Consider the following 27392-nt stretch of genomic DNA (forward strand, 5'->3'; position numbering starts at 1 on the left):
TTGTGAGAGCCAACCAGTCAGAGAATACAGATTTTTCCCTAGCAACCAGATGTTGTCAGAACAGTCTCTAGGCCTGTGTGACTGAAGCCTTAGATGGTTGGACTGCTGTAGCTGGCTTTGAAAAGCTGACAACTGCAGGCTGTTGCATTTTCATTGGTTTCAGTCATCAGCCAGCACGTTTCCCTTTGCACAAAGTACATTGTCATGCTATCTAACAGGTATCAGAAGATAGCTACATCCTTCATCCTAGTATTATGGGCAGCACTGGTGAGTCACGTGGAGTGTATAGTGTGCATAAAGTAAATATTGCATTGTGCTTGTCTCTTTAGGTTAATTTAGACTAATCATTTAAAGATAATTGGGGCTAAGATGATGCAACAATAAAAATCTGTTCTTTTTTTCTTTATTTTATATGTATTTATATTGCTATATAATTTTAACGCCATTCATTTCACTCTTCCACCCCCCTTATTGTTCCCTCACTGCCAAGTCTCATGTCCTTTCCCAGCTTCCGTAGGCATTCCTTCACTGTCAGTTAGTGTGCGGGTGACAGACAACAGCGGTGAGCCTCCAAATCTAAGCTCCAAGTGTAAACTATGGAAGAGATTAACAACATTGAAGTGGTTCCGTGCACAGAGTCTGACTATCTAAAGCCGTTCAGGGTGCACTATAGCCAGGTGAGTTATTTATGAGTAATAACGGCTAGTAGATGCTGCTGGATGCTGTAGGCTAGCCCAGCCCCCCCACCCCCATTCATTTTTTTTTAGCATAACATGAAGGCTAAGCCGACCTTAAACACAATCACTGACAGCAAAAATTGGCATTACATGCACCACGACGACAAAAGGAGGTCTGTATTTGGTCTGGTTTGAAACGCAGCTACCTCTGTGTTTTACGAGACAGCTAAGCTAACAGGCAGCTATGAGCTACCACGCTAACGGTAGCCTGCTGCTACTGCAGAGGGTTTTTTTTTCATGGTTTAACAGAGGCACATGCTTTATATTAGAGCGAGGAGATGTAGATGGCTCGAGCTGGTCTTTTTAACGTGACAAGAGAGGGGTTTTTCGCGCTATTTGCACTGTAAAGACAGGCGAGACTTGTTGATCTCAGCTGTCAAAGTGACCCAGTCTGGTGGGTCTAATAAGGTCGAAGGTTTTGAAAGTTCAGAGGTGTAGAGAGCTAAGTTGCCCAGGCTTGTGTTTGAGCGACACTAAGTAGTTTTGCCTGTTCATATCCTGTCGGGATTTAAAGTGTCGTGCGTGCGTGTTTGTGTTTTATTGACCTGCAAAAATGTGCAGATCATGGACAGAACAAATGACAGATCATTTTGAGTACCTATATTTGGTTTTTAGTTATCAAGCAATTTGAGTCAGCATTATTAAGAGATGCAGAGAGGAAAGGTTGAGATTGTTTGGAGGTGTGCAGAGGAGGGATAGTGAGGATATATTGAACAGAGGATGTTGAATATGGAGCTACCAGGTAAGAGGAAAAGAGGAAGACCACAGAGAAGGTCCATCGATATAGTGAAAGAGGAGTTGGTGTACCAGAAGAAGATGGTAAGGCTACAGATGATCTGCTGTAGTGGTACCTAATATGAACACTCAAAAGAAGAAGAGAAAGAAGATTGGACTGTTACTGACCATGACCAATAAGTTTCCTTAGTGAGGATGAATAGTAAATAAGTCAATAAATTTTTTCTAATGTGATTACTAATTCTGCTTGTAGGTATTTTTACAGACTCTCTTAGTGGCTCATCATCAATTTTAGGTGTGGAAAAAAAATAAGCCTACTGAACTTTTTTAGAAGCACTGCAGTTGTTACTTTTACTGCACCCGAACACACGGGAAAAAACAGGAGATAAAAAGTATTTGCAAAATGAAAGCTCCTCCTCTGAGTTTGATTGTTTTGAGAGATGTAGCGTACACTGATGAAATGAATTGATAAGCTCGTGAACACTTGATGCTAGTTGATTAGACAATTCCGAACTGGTTTTGATTCCCATCCCCAATAAAATTTGGTTTCTTTGTCAATGCCATAATGAGATTCACTATTTCTTCCTATCAGTTACAAATTATTCATTCAGTCATTCATTTAGTCACGCTGTGACTCAGATCATAGTGCCACAGTTATCTCACATTTTTCTGAATATGAATGCAATGCAACTCAGTGAGGTTGAAATAGCGAGTGCTGATCTCCAAGTCACTTAAAAGAGGGGAAAAATGTGGGTGTTTATGCTCATGTTGATGGGATTCACTTTTTCTAACTAGACTTTGCTATTCCTAGTTAGCATTCAGGTGTAAATATGACTTAATCGTTTCAAACATGTCCTTGCTTTTGCAGCGCTTCTTGTGCAGAGTCAATTGTCTTGTAGGTCGATAATATTTATTATCCAAGGACATAGGTGTCTCAGGGGCTTGCGGGTGCAGTTTTAGTCACTATTCATCCATCCATGCCAGCATCTATCTATGATCTATCCACCTTTAGCTTCTTATCCAGGTGGTGGTAAAATAATTTAGGCAGTGCTGATTATCTCTGACCAAAATCTCATCTTTAGTCTCATCGTTTACCTCACTGCACTGCTTTGTATATGCATCTTAAATATGAGAAGGTCTGGGCTTCCTAAAGTGTCCCCGCCAATGAACTTTGATTGACTTTTTTTTAGGTTAGCCATTAATAATTTACTATAAAAATTGTCCTCCCACTAAAAGCAAAGTGTGATGACTGTGTCCCGATGGTCTCCTTGCAAAGTGAGAAGTGCTTCCTTACCCAAACACGGGCGGCAGTCCAGGATGAATTTATTTTTAGGTTTCAAAATATTTGTGCAGTTTCTCTGTTCCTGGGCTATGGATACATCTCCTGGTTGTGTAAAACCTGGATAGTGACTGTGGTGCTGAACTCATTCTTAAAACTTAGGAGCTGCTGCATTACTTACACAGTAGATTATAAGAGCATGTTAATGACATCTGTTTCATGTAATTAGTACATGCCAAAAAAGACTGTTTTGTATATTTTGTTTTGGAAACAAATGAGAAAAAGGGCTTTTAATTGGTACTTGCAGTGACAAATTGTGGTCTACATGTATGGAAGCTTCTTTTTTGTATTGTTGTTTTCAGTGTAATCCAAAAACTCAAGTACCATGGTACTCTTTTTGGGAGTTTGTCCCATTTGGGGTACACACCTGTGACAGCAGAGGGGGAAGGTTAAGCCTGTCAAGAGGATGGTGGAACGGCTAAAGACAGCAGATGGACAACAAAAGAGATGACGGGTGGACCCTCTGTGTTTCTCTCTCTGTCCTGCCTTCTCTTTCATTCTCATCATTTCTGCCTTGCACCTCAGGAGGGGCTGTTCAGAGACTCCCCACAAAGGCTTTTCAATCATGCCGAGGGAGCATCTCTCCCACAATCCTTTTATGTTCATCTGTACATCTTCAGCTTTTGTTATTGGCCGTTAACAGAAATCTACTCACACTCCAAAAGTACATAATGTCATGCATAAGAGGCTCTCTGCATCATTAGTGTTTATTGGTGTTTTGTGTCGCTGCCCTCGCCTCCTTCTCCAAAGCAGGTGATTGTGCCCTGTTGACTCTGGGAAACCCCTCTTATCTTTGTCGCCTCGTGCTGACAGCAAATCACGAGTTGGTGCTTAGAGTGAGATAATGACCTTCTATTTATTCATTATAATGATTTGAATTATTCATCTAGAGTTATGTACCTTGTGCGTCTTTCAGCCAGTGAATGAATATGAGATCTTTATGATCTTGAAGCGCACATTTTCTTACGTGAATGGTTATTTATCTGCTTGTGTTTGAATCACAGCAGTAAACTGATTGCCATAGTGATTATCTGCTTATAAATAAGGGCACAGTTCCAGGAGGATATAATTATTAAAATTATTTGTTCATAACACAATAACAACATGGGCTAGATTTAATGAATAACGGTTCCATCAATTGTAATTATTTCAAATTTGATTTTACAGGTTTGGCATGAGATAAATGCGTTAAAGTATTTGAAATTCTTTAATGATAATAATAATATTCACTTTTTATGGTAGCTCTCACCGGTGGAACACACACTGGTGTTAGATGTGTAAGAAGAAAAGCGGTAGATCGTTGCTATTTCAAGGTTAATCCATTATTTTTGGTTGCTTTTAAGTAGCCCAACTTGTAGGCCCGACTGATTTAACTCCAAACTAACCTGACACAGCAGTCATCATAGTATAGCTCTGTCTGATTTCTTCGATACTCTACGAAACTTTTCTTTCACTGAAAACACTATGTCCATAACAGAAACACTATGTTCAATATAATAATATAATATAATAAACACTCAATTTAGGCTAATGATGACAGAAGATGGAAAGTTGGTGCACTATGGTCAGTTTAGTTAATCCAGAGAGAGCATCTAGTTTTTGTTCCCCTGTGAATAAGTTCCAGAAACTAACTAAAATCCACCAGAGTTGTCAAAAAAATGCATCAATACTGAAATATTAATCAGTACTAAAAATATTACTATTGGATACTCAGTTGCAACAGTACTGATGCCAACAGTGCTGTCTTGCCTCCTGCAGTTGGCATACAACTTCACACAGTAGTGCTGGAGACAGACTGGCAGACAACCCTTCCTTCAGTAGCAGCTGAAGTAGTTGACATTCACAACACTTTATAAGGAATTTTGAGAGGTCAGTAAAGCTCCTGTTTCAAGAAGAATGATGTATTGTGCTTGCTTTATGGTACTACTTTTGTGTCTGGTGAGGCTTAGAGTTGGGAACACGGCGGTTGTGACTGCTTTAGCCTCCTGTCTGCTAAATCGTATCACTGACCTGGACTTCTCAACCATGTTTGTGGTGTTTGTACCTTTTAGAACACTTTTAATGGAAATATCTAAATAAAATAAAATGGCTCAGTGTGTGTATGGTGCAGACCAGGCAGGTTTGAAGTTCAGTTTGGTGAGGTTCATATTGATGACACTGATGTATACTGGCCTTGATTTGAGGTTTATATACTCTCTGTGGATTTCACTGGAGGACGCAGTCAGTTTGTACTTGGAAACTGCGTCCTTGAGAAGAAACTGCACATGCTGTTTTTTTTCCCTGCAGGTGTAGATGCTTTTTGTCACTTTTAAAACACGGTTGACCGTTGTAATGATAGTCCTGCTGCCTTTGTCGAGACAGCAGGGTCAAACAGAGAGACTATAAATGAAACCAGGAAAAAAACTGGAGCACGCATGATGAGACTCAAAGGGAGCTATTGTATTTGAGGATGGTAGTTAATTTTTTTTATTCTTGCTGCAGCTGTCTGCTTTATAGTCAGCATAGAAGGTTTGTGCGTGATGGTTATTAGACTTTAAGCACCTAAAAGATCAAGACCATACATCCCTCCCTACAATAGCCATTCACGTACGAGCCTGTCATTTCGGATGGCCAAAGCCAGAGGGACCACATTAATTTCAAGGTCCTGTGTAGCCTGCTTCTGCTTGCCTTGCTCTCTCTCTTTCTTTCTCTGCCTGTGTCTCTCTCTTTCCCCCCATGGGCTAATCTCTATGTCGTAATCCGTGTCGGCCATGATTCTCCATCTCCCCTGGGCCATTCAAGCTGTCCCCGCCTCCCCTCTCTCAGCAAGTGGCCTGAGTAATGAGGGGAACCCCGCCATCTGTGAGTGGTGACAGGAGACTAAAGAGGGAATGTGTGTGCGCTGACACATTCATGCAGTGCAGTTTTACCTGATGTAGTAGGTCATTGCTGGAAGATAAATGTGTTGTATCTACAGTGTTTTTAACAGTAATCATTGGCCAATTAATGGTGATGTACTGTAAACAAACTAGACTATTCTCGAGGTGTTTGCTAGTCTCTTTGTGTTGCTGTCTGAAATTGCTGACAACATTAAGGTATTTCTTTAATCTTAAAATCCAGATGACTTTTTGTTCTGTTTTGCTTTTTTAAATAGAAAGACCTTCTTGGATGTTATTTTTATCCTCACTGTTTCATAACCTTGAGTTTGTGTTGTTACCAGAAATGTCTGTATAGTAGTTGCAGTTTACTCTGAACTGACGGTGCACCTTTCCTGCACATTTCTTCTGCACTGAGCAAATTCAGAAGCTTGCTTAAATCAGCCTTTAGATACATTATTGACCACCTAAGCATTTTTGACTCCTTTTAGCATTTGTTCCAAGAGATCTGAAGGTTTTCTTCTGAAGGTTCAGTCTCTGTCTTAAAATCTTGCTCAGATTCTTCCTGTTTTGTGTTTCTTTACCGGGAGGTTGACCAGGTTGTTCTGGGGGTTCTTGAGATTATTCAGCTGCCTTCACACAGTATCTCTGGTCCTGTGATAGGTCTTGTTTTTGTACTTAGCTGTAGGGCCACTTTAACCATAAACTGCCGTAGCTGGAGGACTAGATAATAAAATGCCATTTTATCTCAAAGTATAGCTCTATTGTATATTTTAATGTGTCTGCTGTACAGTAATGCAGTGTATAGCTTCAGTTTGACAAAGGCTCAGTACTGAACAACATGGATGAGTTTAGGGGCAGGACAGCCCTAGTGCATGCATTTGTAACCATTTACTTATGCAAATACCCTGCAATTTCCATGTAATAGGTTCAGTGATGGCAAAAATACTCAGCCTCAGCAGAGCATTTGCCAGAGCCAAGCATTTTTATAAAGCAACAAGCCACGAAACGTGCATCCCTACCTCAGTCATGACAAAATGATTTATCACACACTCCATCACCATACCAGCTTTGCTTTCATAAGGAGAAGCGAAAGGGCTTGGTTTCATATAGGAATGATGGCATGTAAAACACATACTAATTTCTGACATGGAAGGATTTTGTGAGTAATTACACCAGCAGCATGTCTGCGGTTTTTTAATCACATAATATCAGGCCTTTAATAATGGCTGAACATGAGATTATGTATGACTCTCATTGTTCTAGCTTATTTTTTTTTAGTTCAGTCAGTTAAAATGTATTGTTTGAATTTAATGGAGAACTGACAAAATAAATCTTCTTTTAATATTTTTTTGTCACTGAAATTGGAGTAAAAAATGTATTTTTATTTACAGCTGCAATTATGGAATAATTTATACATGAAGTTTAAAATGTAAAAGCTTTTCATTGTCAATTAATTAAGAAAGGGAAAAAAAGCATTTCAGAAGCTTCAGCTAATAAATAATTAGCATTTTTGAGTGACTGTTTCACTCTTTCATGACCTTTAGATAGTCATTCCTCTCCTATTTCACAAAGAAATAGTCTTCAGTTAATCATTGAGTGTTGCTATCTCAGCTTTAAAATAAAAGTATGCAGTAAAATTGCATATGTAAGTGGGCAGTCTTTTACTTTTGGAGCCAAACAAATGAACATAAATGTTTTATGCTTCCATTTCACACCAAATCAGGACAGTTAATGGTGCATGAACAGAATTATCCTGGCTTGGCTTCATGCTAAGGTCATGTGACTATGACCTCTTACATCATGTGCTGGATGCCGTGTTCTTGCAGTAGCTTGCCTTTTGTTGATGTGCATTTTAGTTCCTTTGCTTAGACGCAGATTTACAGAGGGGATAGTAATGTAGTAACATAGCTATTGTACAGCGCAAATTATGATATTCACTTGTCTTCAAAATATTTATCAAGCAAAAGTAATCAACATAAGACAGAACTGTCTCCTAAAATGTAAGGGTTTTTTTGGTCTTGTAAATGTCATAGTTTTGAGTCATATTGCTATTTTGTTTGTTTGTTTGTTTGTTTGTTTGTTTGTGTGTTTTTTGGTGAAATCCGTATACCGCTTTATGATTAATTATACCTGGTTAGTTCCAGCAATCACTTGCCATTCGGTGAAGGAATATACGTTTTATCTCAAGGGACTTGTAGTTCCCAGAGAGTCACTGACCAGTTTGTAGGATGGTGAGACTGGAATCTAAGGCATTGTTTTCATTCAGTCATCCATCTTTTTTCTTCCGTTTTATCCCATTTAGGGTCGCAAGGAACACCCGGACAGGTCGCCATTTTATCACAGGGCTAACACAGACAGAGAACCACATGTGGTCACTTTCATACCTATGGGCAATTTAGAATAACCAGCTAACCTAACCCCACTAACTGCATCTGTTTGGAATGTGGGAGGAAACCAGAGCATCCACAGAACATGCAAATTCTATACAGAAAGGCCCCAGCCATTTAGTTACTACGCTACAGATGAAACCCTGAATGAATTAATCAACTTTTATAAAAAAAGAAATGAGTAACTGGTAATAAGGGTGCTAAATAAAGCCTCTTCCTTCCTTCCAAGCTTGCCGTTCTCATTTTTTTTTTTTTTTTGGCTGATTTTGTTTGTGGAACATGTTTTGAAAGGAAATTAACTTCCACACAATCAAGTAGTTGTGATTCAACTTTTCCCTTTCAGATAGAAATCTTTAAATTCCACATTGCAGCTTTAACCACAAATCATGTTTTTATAACAGCAGTTATGTTATGTCTGATTAAATCAGTGAAATTAGCTTCACCACCTCCCTTTTTCTTGGGTGGTACTGAAAACAGCTCACTAACACGCCGAGTGTTGTAGCTGGGATAAGCCTGTTCTAGTAAAACTGTCATCCCTGCGTTTGAAAGCGCTCGTAGGTGGAGAGGAGGTGTAGCCTAAATTTGAATCAAGGCCATATTTCTTCAGGCATAGAAAATGTAGGCCAACTTTACCATATTTAAACAGCACTGGATGCAGAGAGAGGAATATGCTAGGCTAGGTTAATGTGGTTAGTTCACACAGGGAGAGCTTGTTGATGGTACATGAACCAATTATTTAAATGACAAGTAAGAAGTTAGACAAGTTAGTTTTATTTTTCCTGTTGTCAACACTTAGTTTAACTCTCACGCCCCATCTAATGGGCGCAATCACAAAAGACAATGACAATAAACAATAAAAACAGGGCTTTGGGGCTTTCATTCACTGCTTGGTGCTGCACCTTTGGCAGCAATGATGGCCTCAGGTCTTCTTGGTAATGATCCTACAAGCTTGGCACACCTTTTCTTTGGAAGTTGCTCCTGCTTTTCCAGCTGTTTCAGGAAAACAGACGAAAAAATGTTGTTTTCCATTACTCATGTAATTGTAGCTTTGATGAATGTTGTTTTCATCTGCCCGACTTATTCTTTAGTGCCACTGTATTGGCTGAGTAAATGCTGGAAATAAACAAACATTTTGGTGTTATTTCACCTTGAGTATTGTAACATTAGGCTAGCTTTACACTGGCCTTGCTGTATGTAGAAAGCAGGTTCACCTTGAGCCTTATCCTGACATTTTGACCCAGCTAATTTATCCATGTAGCTAAATATAGCTTTAAGAATTCAGTTGATTGAAGCAATGACATGTATTAGCTAATACATGCTAAAAGAAGTGGACATGCCAGTCTTTATATTTTCAAAAAGCAGCAAAGCTTAGAGCATGTAGCTTTCCATTGAACAAATTTGGCTTTATACATTTCGGAACAAACTGAAAATACCTTTTCCAGCCATTTTTAATAAAAATAATGTAAAAGAAAGGAAACCAAACTTTCAGGATGTTAGCTCATCATTTTACAGATGAGAGTCACATGCCAAACAATGCGTGTGTCACAAGCTATAAATTGAAGCCCTGTGATTTCTGGAATATTTTTGTCTGTCTTTTGTGTGGGTAGCACACCTCCTTGGCAGCTTGATCATAATTATACAGATGGAAATTTACTGAAAGAGTGGAGCTGCATGTTATGTCAATGTGCTGATGTGTCCACAGGGCTTTCAAACACAACAACTTCTGTCAATTAAGTGCTTTTCTTTTGCTTTGAATCTGCAGATGTTTTTATTGGGTGCTCTTTTTTCGATAAGACAACATTAATTGTGTGGCAGTTGTTACTCTCAAATATTCTTGTTAACCAAATCAGAGGGGATTTGATATCTTGTCATGCAAATCACATGAAATAAAACAGGTTATAATACACTGATTGCAAACTGTATGGACTCTTTATCTTTTTAAACACTTTGATTGACCCAGTTGGAACCCAGCAGTGTTTGAAAATTACTATGAGATCATACTTTTTTATTTATGGTGTTTCATGTCATCTTATTTCTACGCAGAATGGCACAAAGAAATCGTGGGACTTCATGCGGACCCATGACAGGTAAAAAACACTTTCAATTTACTTTTATTGCTCCTGTCTATGCTTTACTTGCATGTATATTTACTCTATACATCTTATTGGCAAACTAAATGGCTAATAAATAATAGCAGACTACACAGAAGAGGTAAGAAAACATTTATGTAGCCTGAAATGAGACCTTGACACACAGCCTTGTTATTGTTGAGAAACTGTACAACATACATGTTTATGTCAAGAGAGGTTATTCAATCTCAAGAGCTTGTTTTAAACATAAAACTGTGCTCAAAGTTTCCTCATTATTGGCAGGTTTTTTCCATTTGTCGATAATGGGTCTCACTGTCGTTTGCTTGAGTCCCAAAGCCTTAAAAATGGCTTTGTAATCCTTTCCAGACTGATAGATGTCAATGACTTTGTTTCTTACTGGTTCTCAGGTTTCTTTAGATCATGACAAGATGTGTTGCTATTTAAGAACTCATAATTTCAAAAGTCGGGGCAATTACTTTTTCACGTCACTGCACAGCACTGCTTCTATTTGGTTAAATGCACCCATAACAACTTGCACCTTGCCCAGATGCTTTTGGTAGCCATCAATAAACATCTAGAATTTAACCCTGCTACTTGGCAAAATTAAGAGAGTTCATTTTAATTGGTTGGTTTCCTGGGATAGACTCGGTTTGGGGATTCCATTTCCGAAGTTTAATGTTAGATTGCTTTATGCATTCCAAAACCTGTTTTGATGTGCGTTTAGCATCATTCCAGTTGTGTGCAAGTTTCAGTTGTCTAACTGTTGAGTAAAGCTTTAAGAATTTGGAGGTAGTCCTCGTTTTTAATTATTCCATCTACTTGTGCAGAGTACCAGTATTACAGGCAGTAAAACAACCCCAGAGGAAGATGCTACCACCACCATGCTTGGCAGTCGGTCCAGTGTTCTTAAGTTTAAAAGCCTTTAGTCCTCCAGACATACCTCTTGTCATTGTGGCTATGTAAAACGGCAGTTTCCAGATCATGGTAGGCTTAAGCCTTATTGGTTCCTAGATTGCTCCTGAACATCCGAACCAATTTCCTCTCATCTGACTTCTCTGGTATTTTTACACCACAATGATCTGGTTTCTCTTAAAAATGCATTGTATTTGGAGGATCGTCAACCTTAACACACCTTGTTTTGAAGAAAGCAGTGCCATGCAATTCTACAGGGAAAATGGCAATAAATGTCTGAACTTTAGGGGGGCTCTGTAAGAGAAATATCACACATTTGCGTCAAAGCCGTAGTTCCAACTCTCAGTCTGCCATAATGCCCTGAGGTAAGTCTCAGGTTATTTCAGCCCCTTTTTGTTCTACTAATGACCCCAAAGAGAAGTTCTTCTGAAAAATAGTACCACAGAGGGAAGAAGCAGTAAACCCAAACCTGCATCTCTCTACCCCAGGTGGATATTGCGAAACGGGTTATTCCCCATGGGGCATGTATCAAATGGACCCTGGATTGTTTTGCATTTTTGTGCAAGTGTGCATAGCATTTTCTTCTCAGCAGGATGTTGTCTTTCAGAAGAACTAGCCAAAGATTTGAAAGACAGATTTTTATCAAAGGCAACATTAGACTAGAAGAGACTGTAGTCAGAATGGTATGAGATACGTCATTGAATACATTTTTTTTCAGCTTGTTTCTAAAATTCTTATGAAGATGAGTTTGTGGCGAGGTGCACGGTTATTCATCTGCTTCATAAGCATGCATATTTACCAAGATTTGGAGTTATTTGATAAGTGGCCTTCTGGGAAAATTACAGTAGTTATTAGAAATTTCATTTACCAAGATTATTAAAAGGTCTTTACCTGACAGTACTGCATAAATAAATACAATTAAACTGTAAGGTTAACTGATAACCTGGGTTTTCATGATATTTCGTGATGTTTCAGGGTGTATCTGGTTCAAAGTCTTTCCTTTTAGCTTCTTCTGAAGGATCCCAAGGGTTTTCCCTCTCTATGTGGATTATCCACCTATTCACATGTATTCCACATGTTATGGATTCAACTTATTGTTGGACAGGCCTCACCCCTTAAGGCCTGTCAATATTTAAATATTGTGACGGTTGGTTGCTACTGGACATTCCAGGCTCTATTTGCCTTGTTAACCCTTTAATGTATTTGCCACCCATGTGTTTTTCAATCGACTACTGCATATCCTTTGTTCTCATTGGTAGTCACTTCAATTGATAGCTGTAAGATGGGACAAATTTATCTCTGTACCTGCCCATATCGCATCGGCCGGGCGTTATTTCTCCTGTTGTCACTTGAAATTGCTAAATGTAATTGATATTCTATGGGCTCTGATTGCCACACAACTGCTAATAGCTCCCTGTGTGGATATTGCCTTAGATATAGTACTTAACTCTGCACAAGGGGAACAGTTTACTCTCAGTGTGAATACGACAGTTGACTGTAAAATGTTCAGTGGCTTTTGACTTCAAGGTGCAGATCCTCAATCCAGGAGCCAAAGATTCTGGAAGTACATGCTTCATTAGCTGCCACTTATCTAGAGAAAGTGCTTACTTTGTTTGCACAAGCAGGGTTTGACCTGAAAACTACAAAAACACATGAAACTGAATTGCTCTTCCATGGGCCTTTCAGACACAACAGCACAAATTACTTTATAGGTGAGTCATGGATGACAACAAACTCTGCAACATTTTTAACAGAATTAGCAATAACACTAGGGTAATAAAGTATCTGAAGTGTATATAGTTTTACCTCTTTAACTTATTTAAGAAACTGTTATTTCTATAGAGCTTGGAGAGCGTTAAAACTTTACAAAGCTAACTGAAGTTTGCATATTGCCTTCTGAGAAAAGCTACCTGACTGTAAAATCACACTTGACTGCGTGGAAATGGTTTTCCAAACAAGACAAACATAAAAACTACACTCGAAACTATAATTTAGATCATTCATACTTATGGGATATCAGCTTTATGTCCTTTGCCTGATAGGATGCCCTGTTTTTATAGATGTGTATTAAGATGCTTGCTGATAAACCTTTGGAAATAGGAGGTTTCTCATTGCAGAGGTGCCGTTCTTATTGGTTTGTAGTCCTTGTTTATAACAGAAAGCTTCACATAATGAATCTGAGAATAAAAGACACCCAGAGGCAAAAGAAAAGCAAAGATAAAAATAAAATCATTACTATGTGTTAAACCCTTGTTTGTTGTTTGTTCTAATGCATTTTGGCTTGCTGTAAGTTTTATTAGTTCGTAATGTGGCTCTGTTTATATCAATAAAGAATTTGCATCTTATCATTCATTTTTTTTAAAAATCTAACATTTAAAAAATGTAATATTTCGACACTTGACTCATTTAAACCAAAGCTGGTAAATTAAGGAAGGGATGTGGTTATGTCCTTGGCTCCGATCTGACAGCAGAAGATGGATTGTGTAGCCTTTAACCCATTTTTTTTTTCTAGTGGGACTTGGGCCAAATAATAATATCCTTAAACCATAAGCTTTCTACCAGTAGTCACCTTAGTCCTGCGTCTCATACGTCTGCCTTAACCCAGATTTCCCGCTGTTCAGCCAGATGCCCCAGAGAGAAAGCTTAACCGTGCATGAAAAGTCCTGAGTGTCTGTTTAGCCTGCTTCTTGGTTTAACTGTTAGAGCTCTTTTTTTCACCAGGAAGCAGCAGAAGAGCAGTAATGGTGTGTAACAGCACTATAAGACCAAGACTTGCCACAAGGGACAGCTCCAATGCCTCAGGCCTGTGACCCACTTTTTGTCTAGATCCTCCTCACTTGTGTCTTGTGAGGTGATATTGCCCTACAGCGCAGTCTTCTCGTGTATATCTGTAATCAGCTTCAGAAATATCAGTGTGAAAAAGAAGCTCTAGATGGATGGGAGGAGGTGAAAATGGCTGCTCTGTGTTCTCAAGGTGAGAGCAAACAATATGTATGGCGTATGGCGAAAGGAGGTGAATAGATAAGTAGCAGAGTTTGCTCACTGGATCCAGATATGAATCAAAGGCTTTTTAATCAGTAACAGAAAGACAGTTGACCTCTTTCTGAAGCTGTTTTCAGGGCCACGAGATGGTATATTTTATGCAGATTTATAAGGATGCCCACAGTTAATTCCAGCTTTGATTTTAACTTGTTATTGCTGGAAGTGCAAGTTCAATTCTGCAATTTTGAACACAAACGTGTTTTGAAAAAGGACCCAACAAAGCAGCAAGCATGTTTGAATTTGTAAAAATGGCAAACAGTTAATGGCTGTCATAGTTTACAGGCCTACTTGCTGCTACATTTATTACCTGGTGTAGTCTCCTTTACCTTTTTTTTTAACTTTAAGTATGCACAGTAGAGGTGTTTTTAATGACTTTTTAATCTGTGTGCGCTATGATCTGTGTTTGTACCAATAAAAATGAGGTCTGTAGTTACTTTTCCTTTGATTTAATGCCACTGTAGGGACTAGACATTTGTTTTCACTGAAGGTTAAATGAGGTAGTGGATTCAATAAAATAAACTACAGAGGGAACAGTGGCAAGAAGAAGAAATTACACGATCCCGTTTTTAAGAAGCATTAACCTGTCAGCTGACATTACACATGTTTGAAAAGGCAAAACTGAAAATCTAAAACGCAAACAGACATTAACCAAGTATCAGCCCAGGAGCTGCAGCTAGGTGTTGTAACAGCAAACCCTTGGTTCCTTCTCTCCATGGGAAAGACAGGGCAGGGCTTCCTGCCGCCTCAGACGCATCCGCTTTCCCAACACAAACCCCAGGCCTCAAGTCGCCACAAGCAGCAACACTCAGACTCTCACACACATACACACAAACACGCTCGAGCGGTGACCCACCTGTGCCTATAGAGCTCTTTGGGTGCCAGTGGCGAAGCATATCATGCTGACCTTCCTTCTATTTTATCTCCATATCCTGCTTGTTAAGAGTCATTGTGAATATCAGCAGTGGAGCAAGCCTCTTATTTTAGAAAACTGTTCATTTTGGCAGACCATTTTATTTTTAGTGGCATGTTATTTTTAGGTCTTTGCAACAGGAAATGTCTAATACAAAGGTTAAGTCAGGGGTATGATGGTTCCGTTTGTTTGTAGGTTATGAGTTTTGTTAAACAATGAGATATCCATATATCTCAGTGTCCATATATCTCTTGTCCATATTAAAAATGGACAAACCTTCAAATAATCAGGTCAGTGAATATGCAGGTAGTTGTTGGGACCCAAAATCTCAAGCTCCTGGTGGTACAAACACTCAGTGGGGGGGGATGGGGGGAGTCTAAAACTATCTGTGTAATGTCAGTGCGAGTGGATTTTCTTAACATGGGCATCTCAGGCAGACAGCTTTTTTTTTCTTTTTTGCACAGAAGCCCCACACACCTGCTTTTCAAATCTTCTATTTGTGATGGGTAACCAATTGATATTGATTTGTTTTGTTTTCAGAAAGTCTAAGTATCTCTGAGGTCCTGTGCCATGGTGTGTGGGCCAGGTTAAAAAAACATCCAGTAGTTGTGATCTAACTTTTGGTTGTCAACTGCAGGCAAAAACCAGTCATTGGATTCGGCGTTTGACCACCTTTATACATGAATCCAGGGTTCTTTGACTTGTGCCTGTTTTAGACTAGTGATTCAATCACAAGGGATTTAAAAATTGGTTCACCGCTGATTTGCTGCTTTCTTGAGCTTGAAGTCACTGCACCAGTGATGTGTCATTTTGGCAGCTAGAAAACATGTTCTTTGAGAATAACATTTGTTTAACTCTGCCTTTCTCCCACACCCCCATGTCTGCAGTGTATCTGTGCTGATCTTCAACACCACCTCACACTGTTTTGTCCTCGTCAAACAGTTCCGTCCAGGTAAGTTTTCTTTTTCTGTGTTTACAAAGCGGCTCACCAAAAACACTGCAGTACAGTTCATTCAGTTTCATTATGTAAACCATTCTAGATTAAAATTGGTGTACATCCTATGGACATCCTGTGCATACTTTTTATTCAGATGGATGGAAGCAACAATACAGACTCATAAATAGACTGCAGGAGGTCCCATTACAATGCAGCTCCTTTGTTAGTAGTCGCCAGAGACTTTTCCACATTGGCGTTTATTAAATTCAAGGACGCCTGGGCACTGATTTATTTGTTGGCATTTTTTTAAGTATTTATCTGCAGTGCAAAATGAGATTTTATTTTAAACATTGAGCTCACGATAGAATTTATCAGACAATAAATGTTTAAAGATTGAAAAGTAGCCATTGCAGTTAAAATTAGCTTTTTTCACCCGAGTGATTTGGCATTTTCTTCCATTTCTCCCACCATCAGCTGTATACATGTGTGAATGGGAAAAGGCCAAGACGCAGCCACCAAAGTCTGCTGAAAAAACCGTGGAGGGCGCTGCAGAAGCTGCGACGGAGTCTCAGCAGGGCCAGTCAGCCTCAGAAGGGGAGAGCTCTTCTCAGTGGCTGCCTGCCTCTGCGGGGGTCACCTATGAGCTCTGCGCTGGCCTGGTGGACAAACCTGACCTCTCTCTGGAGGAGATCGCCCGCCAGGAGGTGCTGGAAGAGTGTGGCTACGATGTGCCAGCTTCCAAGCTGAAGAAGATTACTTCTTACAGGTTAGTTTTTTGGGTTTAGTGTGCATAATTTAAAAATAATTTACAGCTGATGGTTAGTGTTAGGAGCACTCGGTCAAGGTCTTTTGTAAAGTGTCTATCAACTCATATCACAGGAAAGTCTCAGTGCAATGTTTTTCATTATCTTATGTATCTTATCTACTTATCTACACTCCCACTGGATTTCTTGTCCCTTAACAATTAATTTCCTATTGTCCTATTTTGTTATAATTTCCTTTAATTATACATTCTGAACTTCCTTGTGCAGCGTTCACTAAGAAATAACCTACATTTGCATTGTTTAAAACTTTTAAGTGATATACTGTAGTTAATGGGAGCACACACACAAACACTCCTGTCTGTTGGAAAGGCTTTGGAAAGCTTTATGGATGGATTTTAAAAGGTGCCGCACTTAAAGTGCATATTAGTCAAATCATGTGTGCAATTTTGCTGTGTGATGATCTGCCAGCGAATAGCAAAACCAGTGCTCCCCTTATCCTGAGCACTGGGAGTGATATAAAGTAGTTTTCAAGTGAGTTCTCAAAATTCACTTGGAAAATAAAGTAAGAAGACATTTTTTTTAAAAAAGGCTTAATTAACCAGGCAAATATTATAACTTTTTGCCATTTTACTCTTTCAGCTAATAGGAACAGCCATTGAAAATGAGCTTAGTCTATAAAAGCTGTTATTGTTGGATTGGTATATAATTGTTTGTTAACCTAATCTAAATGAACATTTTTCCACGTATTTTTTCACTAGCTGCGTGAACATGATAGGTTAGATTATATCCCAGCTGATATGTAGACAGGGCCAATATATCAGCCAATATTAGCTGACATATCTGTATCTGCTTTTATAACGGACAATAAATGAAAATTTAAAAACGTAAAGACGAGAAAGGAGAAACACCCTTCACAGCCATGCTAGTGGTATTGATAATAAATTGTTTATCCACCAGAGGGCACTCTACAACATTCCTGTTGGCAATACTTGTTTGGAAACGCAACCAGTGTTGCCAACTTAGCGACTTTGTCGCTATATTTAGCGAGTTTTCAGACCCCCTAGCGACTTTTTTTCTTAAAAAAGTCGCTAAAAAACGATGAAAGCTTACGTATCCCTTTTACTCTCAACAAGCAGCGGGTGCTGTAACACAGTCAGTTCTTCTTTTACTCTTTTACTCTTATGCTGTTTTGTGGATCACAAGGTTAAAACTACTTATAAACACACACACACAAAGTAACTCCACCAGAGTGCCTATTTGGTCACTTTTGCGGTCCAAGCCGGGTAAAGGAGCAGGGTTGGAATTGTGACATTAAAAAAAACAATAATTGCTAAAAGAAATTTAATTTGTAGTTCTAAATAAACTCTAAATGCATTTAGGACGTTTTTTACTCACTTTATGTCTCTTCCACGATGTTATTTCTCTCTCCAACAACATAGGTTACAATTATATTAGCATGACCAATTATACAAATTAGGTGATGACGTCATTTAGCGACTTCTAGCGACTTTTAGGACAACCAATAGCGATTTTCCTTACTGAGGAGTTGGCAACACTGAACGCAACAACTATCTTATCCGAGAGTTGGGCAGAGTGTAAACGATTAATCCATCACTTGTTATGACACTAAAACAAGATTATTTTTAAACTGCATTATCATAATATTTTAGATTCATAAATGCACATAACAAATCTGTTTATGCTTCGCATGTCTTGAAAAGGCTATATCAAATTTATTAAATCACCAAATATTGGTATCAATATGGGTATCAGTCTGGATATATCAGTCTGGCTTTAAGTCGGATCATTCTTTGCTCTATGTATGAGTGGTTTTTTTTGCTGTGATTTGGTGCTCTTTCACTAGTTTAGTCTGTAAAGATGAAAACAATGCCTGACAATTACCCTTACAGTGGTTTAATAGTGCATTAACACTGTTTGGCAGTAGCTCAGAAGAGCACCTACTGATCAGAAGGTTGGTGGTTTGATCCCTGATTGCTCCAGTCTGCAAATATCCAAATATCTTTGGGCAGGATACCAACCCCAAGTTGCTCTCCAATTGATTCACAATCCAGTGGATGCACAATCTGATGGATTGTGAATGTGTGTGAATGTTAGAAAGGCATAGAAAAATTACTCTTATGAATGGGTGAATGATGCATGTTGAATAAAGCGCTTTGAGTGCTCAGGTAGAGAGATTTATAATAACATTACTTAACACTGTTCGTGATAGTGCAGGGTTTTTTGTATGGGTTTTTTTTTTTTGTTTTTTTGGGGGGATTTGTGGAGGAAGTTCTGAAATTATAAACTATAAGTGCACAATTTATGTAAGTGACCTGGAAAGAAGCATTAAGCAAGTCATCCATCTTTGTCAATGTATTATTAGCTGAGTAGAGCTTGAAGCGGCAGTGAAAAGACCCAGGAGACGAACAGTCCCACATTAGACAGCGGCAGCTGGACAGCTTTGAGTGATGACTCTCATAAGGACGCTTTTGATACAACTTGCACACCACCTCCAGCTCTGTTGGTGTTGTCTACGACCATTGTTGTGTGTAGGCTGCTTCCATTATACAGACGGGGATCATCTTAACCCTCATAACACCTATGAGGGTGTTTCTGACAGTACTCAGTATACTGAAGCTCTCTGCTAATAGCAGGCAACCTGAGGGCACTGTCGCCTGCGGCAGAGATTTAATATTTTATTGAAATGCTAAAGAATTTATTGTTTTTGCACCATATGTTTTTTTTTTTTAATAATAAAGAGTGAAAGACAGATTTACAGCATTCATATGTGACTTTGTTGAGTTCTTTGTTTTGGTCTCTAAGAGTGTTGTGTTGATACTGAAGCACCAGCACGAGACACTCAGCCCTGTTTAAAAATGAAAGATGTCCTTTTAGATTTTTTTATTTGTGTCTCTCCTCCAGGTCGGGTGTAGGTGTAACTGGTGCCAAGCAGACCATGTTTTATGCTGAGGTGTCTGATGACAACTGCGTCAGCCCAGGTGGAGGTGAGCCAAAGGAGGGAGAGCTTATCGAGGTGGTCAAAGTCCCGCTGCACGAGGCCATGACGTTTGCCTACGACGAGCGTATACCCAAAACCATGGGCGTCATTTTTAGTTTCATCTGGTTCCATAATAACATGTCTCCTAAGTACAAGATCTCCACCAATGTGTAACTATTATTAAAATAAGCCCTCTTTCTACAATTTATTCCAGATTAAATCAAACACTGGCCCAGCACACTCACTCCTCCCCTTAAGGCTCTTCATCCTGTATTGCCTTTTTGCTTATTGGTACATGATGAAGGGTGGGCCCCTTGTCTTGTTGCCAGCTGGTATCTTTGAGGTTTGTCCTATTAGCTTTTTTAAAAAGACAAGTGTTTTACGTGGTCCTAGTGTTTTTCCTAAATACAAATTTGCCATAGCTGGTTGTCACTGGCACTTTTTCTCTTCTTTTTATATGTAAATCATTCATTTACTGTGCCATTTGTTATCAGTGGCTGCATATCACAGATTTCATTTGCCTGCCCTTAATTAAAGGAATGCTCCACTGTTTTTTTAATTTTGTTTTAATGTAGATATTGAATAATATCTACATGTTAGTGTTTTTAAAACCAAAATTTGGTCGAGAAAAAGGCCTTTAATGTTCTTTAAACTTGTTTCCTCCATTGCTAGTTGCTTTAGTATAGATATTTAAAGCTCTAGTATATATGATTTCATAATACTGTAACAATATTGTATTTTCTATTATTATGTGGAAATGCCTCAAAACCAGAATGGAGGCCACTGAAAACCACTGTTTGACTTAATTAAACCCAGTTTCAAAATTATTTGTGGTCAATGCACTGTATTTCCATTTTCACACATTTTCGCACATGATGAGAAGGCTTGCAAGTGAAAACATTCCTCTTTCTCACCTCTGCTACATTAAACGCGGCTGTCAGTATTCATGATTAACCTCTAATGTGCCGCTGGTTACCTTCAGTTTGTCAGCATTTCCACTGAAATCTTGAAAGCATTTTTGCTTTCCTGAAAAAGTCTGATGACTGTGACAATGCAAAGCACATATACAGTAGCTACTTTTTGCACTGTTTATAATGTAAAGATAGATAGATAGATGAGGTTACAAAAAACAGTGGAGTATTCCTTTAATCCATGATCCAGTAATGCAAAAACTATACTAGTCAATCATGGGGCCTTGTAATGATTGGGGTATTCAGGGATGCCCCATTTAAGTTCTGAATCATAGCCTTCAAGCAATACTTACCTAAGTACTCCAGGCTGAACAATCACGTAGTATCGTTGAAATCAGCCCTTATCCTTTTCATCAAATTCTTCGCGAAGTCAAACCAGTTAACATTAGCAAACACTTACCTCTGCGCAGAGGGCCTCATTTTAATTAACTCAATTGCGCTGAAGCACGATCCTGATTAAAAGCAGCCTATTTGTAGTTGGAAACACTTAAATCCACTTCTGGTGACATCTTCACACTGACATGTTACAGGCTTTTTCAAGCCTGTAGCACATCAGTGGAGTCTCAGACAAACAACAGTTTGTTTCGTTTTTTATTTTGTTTGTTTTTTAGAGTTTTGGAGGAACTCAAATGTATACTGTTGGGGAAATGCTGTCTTAAGGCAGTAGCCTCTATTTTTCTGATTTTTGAAATTGTTTATTTTTTGCACACAACACACAATTAATTAGAGAAATGTTCAGAAAATGTAACCCATATGAAAGTCTGATTTTTATAATAATTCATTTGCAAAACTCACATGCTGAAAACCATTAATGCACAAACCTGCTCTGTCTCTTATTGTATGCTTCTGTACACTACATGCAATTCACAATGGGTACCTGCTGTAAACATAACATTTATTAAAAGTTGATTGGAGAATGCTTTTCAGTTGTCAACTATAGGCCTAGAGACTAGTCACCCAACTGTGTATTCCCTGACCAGTTGGCGAGTGATTTCTAGATGATGTTGGCTTTTTTGTGGTTGCTTTGTTCGCTAGCAAATTGTTGCAGTCGCCCTTAGTGTTCATGGAAGACACGGAGGTGAAAACACTAATTGACCACCACGAATCTGAGAGAGAAAAAGTGGACTACATCCTGGACACTGGGAGTGGTTCCCTTCAAAGTAAAAGTTGCCTTACCGTTTACACCAAAATGTTCCAAAAACCACAACTTTTACTCTGAAGACGAAGACTATCATTGGATTCTTCACAGTTTCAGGACCAATTTTCAAACAGTTTTCAGGTGTTGGCAATATATTACGCACCTTATACCTCTCTGTAGCCGATTTCACCTCACAACTGGCAACAGCCTCTAGCAACCACTCGCCTACTGATTAGGAAATACCCATTTTTCCCTAGTGACCAATGATTACCAACAAGCCACTGACTGGTCTCTTGTCAGCAGCCTATAGAAACCTTAACAGCCAGTGGTTGCTGGAGTGACCAGTGGTTGCCAGGCTCCTGCCAACCAGTCTCTTGACTTGTATGACTGGACCATTAATGGTTGAAGTGGAAGGAGCCAGTGAACAATTTTCCACCAGTAGGAGCAGGATAACAGTGTCATCTGACACTGTTTGCTGCGCACTATCTGGCAAAAAGCAACCTGTTTTTGGGGGGGGTTTAGGCAGTGAATCTGCATTCGTAGCTTGGGTTGTTTTAGTGTAGGCAAAACTAGTTTTAGGTCAGTGATTTGTAACTTGTAATGCTGCAGCTATTGTGACAGTTTGAGTCACCTGCTACTATAGTAGTTCTCTGAGTGAACAGCTTGCCATGTTCAAGTTGAAATGACAGTACCCTGTCTAACGTCACACCCTACACAAGTAGCTACTTGGTTTACTACATCAAAATGAATATTCATAAGTATCAGAAAATGAGACGCACCTCTGAACTCACAAAGTGATTCTCAACAGCAGTTTCTTAAAATCTCAGGTCCAAATAGTCCAATCTTTGATTATATTCAGAGTGGATCTCTGAATGTGATGATGACCAGCATGTCTGTTACTATATTTTCACATTTCAAAATCACTTGCAGCTTCACTAACTAGGCAAGAAAGTTATTACTAATACTATAAAATGTTAGTGTTTTTCTTCACTCAAAAAGGGCTGGTACATCATTTATTATTTAATATGTGAGGAAGAGAACCACCCCACCTTGTAGTTTTGTTAACAAAAAGTACATATATAGATATACAAAAACCGAAGCAAAGCCAATACTGTCTTAAAAAATTCACCTTCAATGACACATTTCATTATATTAACATTAGTACAGTAATAATAATAAGAGAACTACACTTTGAAACACCCATTAATAAAGCTGAAATCCTTATGGTGCACCTGCAGAAATGTTTTTTTTTTAACTTCAGGAATGCAATGAATGAGTACAGATAGTGACAACAAGGTTAAAGTAATGCAGCGTAATATAACAGTAAATCCTATATTATATAGAGTCACATTTCTGTACTTATCTGTGTAGTTTGGGTGGAGAAAATAATACTACTACTAGCATTACAGACAACACTGTCCAAAATCAGCACCTCTCTGAAAGAAGAGCACTTTTATATTACACTTCATTAACTTAAGCAAGGTTTAGCAGCCAGGTGTGCATATGAATAAATACTCTAGGTTAATATGAACAATCAGTCTAGCATTTTTTTCAATGCTTTTCAAGCACCAAGAACAGCTGACAATCAAAAGTTCAACATTGATTTTTCTTTAAACCTGATGCTTCTTATTCACTTGGTTTATGTCTATGTTTGTGATGCTCTTCTTCTCTACATACTAAGAAATCCAGCAAAGAGAAGAGCATAACTTTTGGGCATATCCCTATAAGTTTGTCATGGAGCCACCTGAAATTCCGTCACCTGCACAGATTAAAAAAATCAAAGGTTGTATTTTATTCCACACACTGACGCAAACATTTGGGGAGTAACTTCCACCCAAATAGCTTAGAAAAATATGCATAATCCTAAAGCCATAAATATAATTTGTTGAGCTTCTTTGTCCTTCGTCGAACATGGATCATTCCTCGATGTGGGATTGTAGAGTTTGCTCACACTGCTTGAAACATTTGCTCAATAGGTTCATATTTTCTCCATCAAATGCATTGACTTTTGTGAGCGTGATATCGGGACACTTTGGAAAAATGTGGAAAGCACCTTTGGAAAACCATGAGATTACTTATTAGTCTTTCACATTGTACCCCTAACAAGACTGCTGTATGCTGCCTGACCAAGACAAATTTCGGTATTTTGCATTGATGACAACGTGCACTTGCCGTGGGCTTGTTTCTGTAAGGTTAGGGAATATCCCAACATTTATTTCCATCCAGAGTTCTATTAGGATTTTGCAAAGGTTTCATCATTGATGATGGGAGAGTCAGACTGCTGTATAAAGTCTTCTTCAGCAAAGATTCTCAGTGTGGATACAGCGCTCTCCAGTCTGCCGTACTCCTCAAACTTCCCATTCCCATTAATGGGAAAAACCTAGTAAATCAGCGCCTCACCCGTGCTCGAGGTTTCTTCCTGTTAAATAAAAGGAGTTTTTCCTTCCCACTGTGGCCAAGTGCTTGCCCTTAGGGGACCTCTGTATTATTTTAGGTTCTTTACCTTACCTTACCTCAAGCAACTTGAGGCCACCAATGTTGTGATTTCGCAATACATAAATTAAATGGAAGTTAATTGAGTTCAGTATCTTCAGGTTGTCAGCTGACCTTTTTATTGGGGCACGTAAAGTCCTCGAACCTAAACCGGACCAACTGAGTTCTCAGTGTGCACTTAGAAATATTTACCTTCACTGTTAAACACAGCCTTGATCTGTTTTAGTAGTTTCACCATGTAGGCCAATAATTTGAAACGGACTAACGGCTTTTCCACAACCGCAGAATATCTTCAAACATGGTTGCTTGAGAGCTGCATTGGTTAGTGTTGGATAATCTGTTGTCAGCAAAACCATATTAATTACTGCAGTAATTATACAGTGGAAGGCTTTTATGCGTTTCCTTAGTTAAATCCAGATGTGACTTGTTTTGGCCAGGCAGTGTATTATATGTTGTAACATCATAAATTGCTGTTAGCTTTCAGAAGTTACTCAACACTTCTGCAGTCCCTTTTCTCTCATATGACAATCATACAGCCCTTTGTTTTTTAGGTCAAAGTGGATCTCAACACTTGTTTGGTTTACTGGAGAAGCTCAGTGAAGGATTTCCAATGGTGCTCACAGTTTTCCATTGTCTTGTTCTCATCTAGTATTGTGGAGTATAATAGAAGTATCACACTTGTGTCTAGAAATAACTCATGAAATGTGTTAGCCATGAGGATTCAAGGCTGGAAGAAAAAAAAAGATTTTTAGAAATGTGTTTTACCAGTGTTTGCTTCTGATTTGGCTCAACGTAAAAGCCATTTTAACTTTTTAAGGCCAGTCTGTAACTTTTAACGTGCCTGTCAAAAGTGAAGAGCTGCACAGTGACTTCTCTTTAGGCTGAAATAGATTTTTTCTTTTGTTTTGTTTTGTTTTTTTGTTTCAGGCAAGTATTATCAGGTGATTATTTCCTAACACTTTCCCTTCAAGTTGTCAAGAGTATTTGGTGGATTTGCAGCAGCATTATGAGTCACTGACTGAAAATAAAAGTACCGTCCATGTGGGTGAATAGCAGCTGCAAAGTGGGAAGGATCGTGTCAGATGTCTGCTAATGTGATTGATTGGTGCAGAGAATTCGGTTGCCAAAAGAAGCACAAACAAAGTGGTAGCACTTCAGGTTCAGCTGGTTCAGCCAGCTTCAGCCTGTATTTGAGTTATTTTAGTTTTGTTTAGCCTGTGGAGTCAAAACTTATCACGTATTCTGTGTTATCAGGCCTGCTGTTAATTTTGTACATGGGATTTTCTTCTCCATTGATTTTTTTTATTTTTAATCAGCTTTTGTGTAATCTTATTTAGTTAGAAACATCTGTGTGTTTCTGTGTTAAACACAACTGTTTTGAGTTTAAAGGCAATCTTTGAGGTCTTTTTTTGCTGATTCAACACTGGTGACTAACATTGTTCTTGGAGATTTATAGGAAAAGTTTCACAGTTTTGGAGGAATGTGGTTATTAGCCCTTTTTTTTTTTTTTACGTTATTCAAGTCGTTTTTGCTCAGTTTTTAACTACAGTCATTGTGTCTTTGGCTCCAGCACCTTCAAACCGTGTACCTGAATGCCACAAAGACGGAGCATTTACTGCTACTGCTACTCTGCTAGATGTACTGGTTGCGTTGTGCTCTCTGTGTAGACACTCAGTTAGCTTTGGCTTGCTGATAACTGCTGGCTGCAGCTCAACTTCACTGTGCCGGCGCCACGGTGTCAAAAAAGCAAATAAGCACGTTTCGTCCGTTAACTGTCCCTTTAGGTCTACCAGTGCAACAAGCCTAACCTGCCCCTCTACGACAAATCTAAACACATTTTTGACAGTTTAGAGTGAGGTTGCAGACTGTGCTACAGGTAAGCCATATGCTACTTGTATTTAATATACAGGAAAACTCATATTTATGGTAAGCAAATGACTGAGTATTTCATTCTTGCCTATGCTGGATTTTCAACCATTTGCCCAGCATTTCTACCTCCATCACTCAGGCACACAACAAAGATGTTTTGTGTCCGTTTGCTTGACCCTAAGGTGTTGAAATTCTCAAAAACAGATCAGTAACGTGGGATCCCAGTGGTTCCCTGTCACAAAATACTTCATTCATCAGTACTTTTATAGCTGTACCCTGCCCCCATGGCTATGCTGTAATTACTTCTTCAACTGTGATTGTTTTTTTGTTTTCTTTTGTTAATGGTTCGTGCACTGTTTGACAGTCTCTTACTGTATTTTTTGATGATCTGAACAGCAGAAAATAAATTTAAAGGTGCTATGTGTAGTATTGAGTTATTGAAGGTGTAGTACTGTTAATGATTTTGTATTAAGTCCAAGACTAAGTCACTTTTGCTTCTTAATTAGCAGACTGGTAGCTGAATATTCGGAAGCAACAGAGGCAATAAAGGAGCTCAAAGTGACTGTATGTTGTAGCACATGTTATTCTATTAGGCAGTGAAAATCCTACACATACTACCTTTAAGTGAGCGAAGTACTCTGATTTTTCTTATGGTAAAGACATAAAGAAATTTGTCCAGTTGTGATTTTTTTTTTCCCCCTTTCTGGTGTCTTAAACTGAATTTGTGTTTTTAAGAAAATATTTTCAGAAAAAGGTACAGGTATGAACATTGCATATTTATGAATTTATCATGTATTTTATGCTTTATTAAAATGTGTATACTCATTGTGGGCAGTGTTTTTAGTAATGTTTCGATTTTGTTAATTTATTACCTAAATGTTAAAATATTTAACTTTCAAAACATGACACTTGGTACAAACATACAGGATATATTTAAATATGATACTTTGCATGTGCACTGTGTTGGATTAAACTGCATTAAATTCAAATAAAAATGGGTTTGATGCCCAAAGTGTCTGTTTGTGCTCTGAGTATTTACTTACTTTTCTTTCTTTGCGTAGAATGATGATCATCATATCTGTGCATATATTTTGTCATTTCTTTTACTGATGTTTATTTGTATCTCAATAGACAAAGAACAGCTAAGTGGTTTGGAAAAATAAGGTTTTCAGAGGAAAGGTGTATAATGCTACTGATGACTGTGCTTGACAT

At 38.6% G+C, this 27392-nt stretch overlaps 1 protein-coding gene across 1 annotated transcript; it reads left to right on the forward strand.

Annotated features, from left to right (window-relative positions):
• The first annotated feature begins 514 nt into the window (after positions 1 to 514).
• On the forward strand, positions 515 to 21599 carry nudt14 (nudix (nucleoside diphosphate linked moiety X)-type motif 14). Its single transcript, XM_031728472.2, has 5 exons — positions 515 to 677; positions 10100 to 10143; positions 15898 to 15962; positions 16422 to 16713; positions 19634 to 21599. Exons 1-5 carry the CDS (start codon positions 597 to 599, stop codon positions 19881 to 19883), a joined length of 732 nt encoding a protein of 243 aa, XP_031584332.1. The 5' UTR covers positions 515 to 596; the 3' UTR covers positions 19884 to 21599.
• Positions 21600 to 27392: the final 5793 nt, after the last annotated feature.

This window comes from Oreochromis aureus, linkage group 15, assembly GCF_013358895.1.
Source record: "Oreochromis aureus strain Israel breed Guangdong linkage group 15, ZZ_aureus, whole genome shotgun sequence".
NCBI classification, from domain to species: Eukaryota; Metazoa; Chordata; class Actinopteri; order Cichliformes; family Cichlidae; genus Oreochromis; species Oreochromis aureus.